Raw genomic sequence first — 7260 nt, forward strand, 5'->3', positions numbered from 1 at the left:
AGGAGAATAACACTTTGGTTTGTTAAATATATATATAGCACAATAAAACATTAAGCAGTAAACTCCGTGGTCCGTACCCGCTTTGTCGCAATCCATTACAGATACTGAGCGGCAACTTGGTGATATATTTTTAGATATGAATTTAATACATACATTTTGTAAAAAAAGATTCTTTTTTATGGTTTGAAAATGCAAATAAAGCACGGTAAACGTAAATGTAAATTCTGGACATAGTCATAGATATCTATATAGAAATGCCATGATTAATTATTATACAAGACCAATTAGCCATCTGTCATATTTAATGACAGTGCTAATTGTTAAATTGCTCGGCACCCTTTTTATTCAGTGGATGATTGCACCATTGGGGTTACAATCCTTTGTTACTGTTTTAGAGAGCTGGTCCACAGTATTTGGTACTCACTTCTCAGTGTTATGCTAATTTCTTCACAAGTGAAGCAAGTCACGTACCATTTTTATAACCCATTCTTTGAAACCGTTTATATTTGACACTTAGGGGCCGATTAGGATGGCGGTGAATCCGCATCCTCCGGCTCGGCGGAAGCCACCGCCGGCCTGGAGGATGCAGATTCACCGCCGCGGCCACAGAAAACACCCACCGCCAGATTAGGATGGCGGTAGGATTGCAGTGGGACCAGCGGCGGACGGCAGGTCCGTCCGCCGCTGATCCGCGGTGTGTGTAGGGCCATTTGGTGACGGTGTCTGCAAGACACCGTCCGCCAAATTAGGATGTGTGGTGTAACATGCTTTTCCACGGCGGCTTTCCCGCCGTGGAAAAGCATGTGGTCTTTGGTGTTTGGGGGCCCGTTGCGGGCCCCCAGGGTGTCGGGGGTGGGGCGTGCACATGGGGGTACCTACGGTACCCCCCAGCATTTACATGCACAAAGCGGCAGGCACCGCGCGGTGCCTGCTGCTTTGTGCATGTAAATGTAAAACATGTGTTTTTAACCTTGCAGCGGGTGCTGCTTCAAGCAGCACCCGCCGCAAGGTTAAAGATACAGGATTTGACCGCCAGGGTGGCGGTCACATCCTAATTGCACCGGAGGGACCGCCGCTGCCCCTGCAGACGGTCCCTCCACCTCGGGGGTGGCGGACGGACGCAGGTCCGTCCGCCATCCTAATAGGCCCCCTAGTTAGGTCATTTTTTATATTTATCACACAGATTATACTTAAAATTCATTAAAGGCCAAAACGCACGGTTATCTAATTCTTAAGGTGTCTGTTTGCTTTTGTCTGGCCCTGTTAGTCGGATAGTGCTTTTTAAGGTACTGTTAAACATCTGTGTACTAAATAATTACATTTTGCTTACATTTCAGCAATAACATATAAATATTTATTTTTCAGGTTAATTCAGAGCTATCAAGGCTCTTAGAAATCGAACGTTCTGTAAGTGCAGCATATCATCCACAGACAAATGGTTTAGATGAGCGCACTAATGCTAGCATTAAAAGGTAAAGCTAATTCTGATTCTTTTTTGTATGCACATGTTGATATGCAATTTATTTATAAAATATTTTCTCTTCAATATTGATAAATTTGCAAGTAATACACTGCCATTAACTATTATGCCACATGCTAATCTTTTGTTATTTTACAGCACGTTGTCTAAATACGTGAATGAGCACCAAAACGACTGGGATTTATTTTTGGATCATGCATTGTTTGCTTTACGATCGAAGCCACATACCACAACAAAAGTTTCCCCTTTCCAACTTATGTACGGCCGAGAAGCACGATTTCCAAGTGAGATATCCGAGGATCTGGTATGGAATTTTTATTGTGTTTTTAATGTAAAGAATTTTTACAATGTTGTTTTTTGTTTCTCAGTGATTACTCCAAAGTCTGTTTTAATATGCATATTGTTATTTTGTAATTATACATACATTCACTTGCTGGATACTTTTTAACGTTAGACAATGTCGCCCTGCTTTAATCAAACTACAACCGTTGGCAGATAGATCACAGACTGTGCAAATTGCGAAATTTCTGAAATTGATGGTCAAAACTAGGAAAACAATGGATGGTTTTTAAATAGCCTGTAATTATTTAATTTTTTATACTGCTAAATTTTATGCTGTCACTTATGTGCTTTTATGGTTAATTGATTTTATACCGAATAAAGCGTATTCTGATTCTGATTCTGACATATGAAATCTAATTTCTCTGTGTGTATAGTTTATTTTCTTTAGCGTAACTTTTATTTACAATAAAGCAAGTTATTTCACTTTGTTTTAATTTTTATATAATAATACACTTTTATATAACGAAAATGAGTGATTGCGTTTTATGTTTCCTTTAATAGCTTGAGTTTATACTCCCAACTGAAAGTGAATATGCCGACATTATCGTTGAAAACAAAATTAAAAAAGCAGAGTTGCAGAGGCAGACAAAACAGAATATTGAGGTTGCCCAGGAAAAGCAAAAAGAAAAATTTAAAAAGAGAGTTTCCCAAAAATATAAGCCGTGCACCTTCAGAGAAGGACAGTTAGTGCTTCTGAAAAATTGCAGGAAAGCTACAAGAAAAGGAGGCATTTTGGAACATAAATTTACTGGACCATACACTATTGCTGAAATGCAAGGAAAACGTGTTAAATTGCTTAATGATCGCAATATCCTTTTACGAACAACACACAATCTCGACATGTTGAGGCCTTATAAATCGAGCGTCAAAGGTAAACAATCGAAAGTAATGTTTTTGGTTATGCAATGTGAGATAATTGGATGTGTTTCGGAATAATATAGTATCAACATATGTAAATGTCTCCTTAATTTGGTGAAAAGGTATTAGGTTGAGCAGGAGAACGTGACGCTGACTTTCTCCAAAAGATATGTTTTTAAAAGTACGGTATTTTAAACAAGGTATTATTGAATAATAATTTTTCTTTGTGTTGGGTTTTGTGTTTGGATGGTTGAGTAGTCTGTTTTTCCCAACTGAGTTTTTGTCAACCTCAAAACCAATATTTTTCAGGAAGCATGACCAATCATGAATCGCCAGCATCTCTTCCACTTGAAACACTTTCAGAGGAGAATGATGATTTTGCAGAAAACCAAGCTTGCGTGCTGTTGGGGGGTGAGGTTGCTACTTATTTTATTAATACTTCTGTTTTAAAATTGTTTAACAAATATTGACACTGAAGATGTAGAGTGTTCTCACAAGAAGCTTGATTTTACTATCTCTATTTTGGTAAATATACATTTTAGTACTTTGTGTCCGGCTGGTTTACTATATGGTGCTCACTTCGAAAAAAGTATATTACCTTACACTAATCCAAACAACCCTTTATTGGGTTTTCAGTGGTTTTAGACAACATTAGAAAGCTCTCTAAGTGGTAGCTGTTGATAGCAGCCTTCATGCTTAGGGCTCCAGTTACGATACCTTTGGAAATGGCTACGAGCCAGGGTTCGTTGGGAAGGAATCCTACCTGTGTTTTGGAAAAGGGCCTGTAATCCCAAAGCCGGCTATATCCACCCGAGGGATTATGATGGCATATTCCCACTGCCTTTCTGTGCCGGCCTTTTCGACACAGAAAGACTGTGGGAATCTGTTTTGGGGGGGCCCCAGCAGGGGCCACATGGGTGCAAAGCCTCCGGGTGGCAGTCTAGTAGGCACCTATGGTGCCCCCCGTTGAGCCCTGCACCCCGGCGAAAGTAATTTGTTTGGTGTGACTGTCAGTTTTGAAGTTTATGTAGGTGTCTTTAAAACTTGTTTTAACTTATGTTTCTCACTTATGTATCCACAGACTTAAAAGATTCTGGATCTAAGACCAGGCAAACACTTTTGGATGTGTGGAAGAAACCAGTGCCGGGATGCTTGGAAGCAATAGTGTCAGACATAAAACTGTATGATTCTTCCTTTTGTTCACTCAAAACGCACCAATGGATTGTTGATGAGGTTGGTTTCTATAACATCGATAGTCAGTATAGTATGTCTCGCCACCGCCGTGCTCACGCCTGTCTGTTGGTCCTTGCTCCAGCAGATTTGTAATCATGCACTACTTAACTAAGTGTATTTTTTTTTTTAGGTAATCGATGCGTACCTTAGCAAATTATGTATGTCACGATCCAATGTACGTATATGTTCATAAATAACACACACAGACCTACTCCAAGATAACAATTGTTTTACAATGTGTTTAATGATGTCCTTTTATTTTAACCTTAGTGTTTAGCACTTTCTGCAACAGTGTCATCCTCTATCTTCCTGGGCAAATACCGGTCGCCTGTTTTCCGGGTACATATTTGAATCTCTTATTTGACTTTTCACAGTCTCAGGTTGTAATGATTTGTTAATGTAACTGATGGATTTAGTGTTGAAGTGTAAAAGACACTTACAATAACGTATTGAACAATTGGCAACATTTCACATGTTGGTATACTGTGAATCTGTGTACTTGTCATCCAAGTAAATATTTTACATTTAGAATTCTGAATAACAATCCATTGATACCTTTGAACGTATGGAGCCAGGATGACAGTTACAGTTATTAATGAGCACATTCTATTCTATGCAGGTACCTTATGAAACTGTGGAAACTGTTCTTTGTCCTACAAATATTGGCAATCATTGGATTCTTTTAGTAAGTGGCACTTTTTTATTTTTTATTTATCGTTTAGAAGTTTGAAAGTTATTGATGAAAAATATGAGTGGTTGTAATCGTTGGAGAGGCCTACCTTTTTTTTAATATATACATTGGCTATTTCTGAAACTATTTTGTTTTGGAATGTATCAAGAGCGGCCTTCTCTAGCAACAAGTTTTAAAACTCAATACTAAAAATCTCAGTAAGTTTACAATCTGATATAACGAAGTAGCAATGTAAGCTTTATGATTAGAAATCAATAAAATGTGTAAATAAAAAAAAAAGGTAAAGCAACATCACTTAATAATTGAAGGATGATTCCAAAGGGATTTTCTAAAGCTGTGTAAGGGTACTTGCGTATTATGCTCATTTACTTTGCTTACTAATTTTTAAGTTGGGTATAATCCAAAAGACATTATTTACAAAGAACTATAACAATCGAAAAAGTGGTATTAAAGTACAACAAACCTTACCTTACTCCCTTTCTCTTGCTGATGTTGTTTTTCAAACAGCTTTTATATCATTTCCACAGATATTGAAACCTTTTACAAAGAAAATTTTAGTCTACGATTCACTGCTGGCAAATCTTCATACCTACAAAGTCTTCTTGAGAAATTGGAGGTGCCCTTTCCCAAATACAGTTTCCATTATCTATTTAGTACTTTTAAGATTGCAAAATAATAAAATTCACAAACTTTACTAATTGATCACTATTTGTGACAACAATGTAATATCTTTATTGTTTTATTCTGATTGACAAACTCTAATATTTTACATAACCTTTCATATGTCTCTAAAGGGATTTCCTACAGGCACTGGAGCATCCTGACTATGACCTTTGGGAATTAGTGGTTGATTCTAACATAAAGCAACAGGACAACTACAATTGTGGTGTTTTTTGCATGCTGGTAATGATAAATTCCTATTAATACTATAAACCTTAATTTGTTTTTATCAAACTGATTAATTGATCATATTCTCGAATGAGACATTATTGAAGTTAATTATGGTTTTTGTTATTGGAGTACTTATAAATAGTAAAGAGGGCTTTGACCATAAACAATTACAGGTGAGGGGAAATTCACTAATGAAATAGTTTAAACAGTCTGCCACATGATGCATGGACTTTAGGGGTGCACCACATGCTGCCTATTAGGGATTTCACTTCAGAAATCCGTCCGGATGAGGCCGTAGAGCCTGTCGGAAGCAGAGCAGTATTCCCCTCAGATTATCTCTCTAACCACTAGTATTGTCCTAATTCAGTTGTCCGGAGACCTCTGATGATGGCTTTCCAACCGATATCATATTGAGACCAATTGTTTTTACGTCCATTTCACTTTAACTTGTTCATTTGGATAACATATACATTTTACTCTACTTTTAATTGATGAAAGTAAAACTTTCAACTGTGTTCTCAGTTTGCAGATTTTTACATCAGTCAACAGCCAGTTCCAGAGATTTTAATAAATTCTACATTTATGGAGGATTTTAGATTCAAAATTGCAATGGATCTAATGGAGTCATCAGGTTTGAGTTTAACATTTCATGTCTCAATTTTATAAATGTGTCATGCCTTTGGGTCAACAGAATGTTTTGATGATTTTGGTAGCTATTTTTGTTTCTTCAACGTTTTTAAAAGTACACAGCATAAATTTTGTACATAGTATTACATATAGTACGGTATAGCAATTATGTTTTTGAGTATGTTAAAAGGTCATTTTTCTTGCCAATAGAAAGAGTTTTTAACAGTTGTGACTGTGTCACAGCAATATCAAGTCTTAGGAATAAACTTAGAAACATGTACCAGATGCCCAGAGATAAGTTTACGTTTTTTACTTTTCCTGCTAAGATGTGCTGATCTACCTCCATATTACATTTAGATTCTGTCGAAGATTTCTGCGGTGTCTGCAACGAAATAACTTCCGACGTAGGTCAGGAAAACATTATGGTAAATACACACAATTATTTTTAATAGGAACAATTGTAGAGGTCTGGCTAAAGATACTTTCAAATTTTCTTTTATATTTAAATGTATTTATTAGTTTTCCTAAAAACAAAGAACCCCACAGGGGCAATTGTATCATCGTAATACAGTGACTCATACATTGCAAAGACAGCCTCTTAGCAAGGCTAGGCATAGCGGTAACGGAAAGTCCAAAAAGAAGAAAGCACTAGGAGATCCCAAACAGAGTCCATCGTGCTATTTGCTGCCCCTGTTGAGAACCAAAACTCCACAACACCCTCTCCATCTGGCATCCCCTGAACGGTCTTCATTGAGTACCTTTACAATGGTCCCGGAGCCCTCAACCATTTCCTTATGCTGTGGGCAGGTCCTTTCATAGCTCCGGCAGACGCAGCATCCTCAGATATTGAGGCAGGGTAATCTCGTGAAATTGAGCTGAGAGAAGGTGTAGGAATGGGCTCCAAATTTTCTGGAAGGCGTCAGTGGAGTTGTTCAAGGTAGCAGTGATGCGCTCCATTCCCAGTATGTACCTGAGCCTATGAAGCCAACCCATGTCTATGGGGGGGGGAGGAGCCTGAATGCTTGAGGACATTTTCTAGTGCCGCACCCATGTCCATGTCGATCCCCAGGCAGAGCTGGCCCTTGCTGCCTCCGACCCCCCACTGCTTTTGGTGCCCCTTGCTCCTCTAAGGTGCTAT

General features: G+C 38.2%; 1 protein-coding gene across 1 annotated transcript; it reads left to right on the forward strand.

Moving 5' to 3' along the window:
* Positions 1-1736: 1736 nt before the first annotated feature.
* LOC147737083 (uncharacterized) lies at positions 1737-6448 on the forward strand. Its single transcript, XM_086922772.1, has 10 exons — positions 1737-1784; positions 2324-2693; positions 2990-3091; positions 3762-3913; positions 4044-4088; positions 4184-4252; positions 4533-4598; positions 5132-5220; positions 5399-5507; positions 6018-6448. The coding sequence occupies exons 1-10, from the start codon at positions 1737-1739 to the stop codon at positions 6159-6161; spliced, it is 1194 nt and encodes a 397-aa protein (XP_086778898.1). The 3' UTR covers positions 6162-6448.
* Positions 6449-7260: the final 812 nt, after the last annotated feature.

The sequence above is a fragment of the Lissotriton vulgaris genome, chromosome 1_1, assembly GCF_964263255.1.
Source record: "Lissotriton vulgaris chromosome 1_1, aLisVul1.2, whole genome shotgun sequence".
In the NCBI taxonomy this organism is placed as follows: Eukaryota; Metazoa; Chordata; class Amphibia; order Caudata; family Salamandridae; genus Lissotriton; species Lissotriton vulgaris.

Excerpts from the sequence above, each read along its gene's own strand:
- LOC147737083 (XM_086922772.1), top strand. The coding sequence starts at position 1,737 with ATGTACGGCCGAGAAGCACGATTTCCAAGTGAGATATCCGAGGATCTG. Across the intron at positions 3,092-3,761 it reads AGCTTGCGTGCTGTTGGGGG|ACTTAAAAGATTCTGGATCT; the intron begins GTGAGGTTGCTA and ends ATGTATCCACAG. Across the intron at positions 4,599-5,131 it reads GCAATCATTGGATTCTTTTA|ATATTGAAACCTTTTACAAA; the intron begins GTAAGTGGCACT and ends TCATTTCCACAG.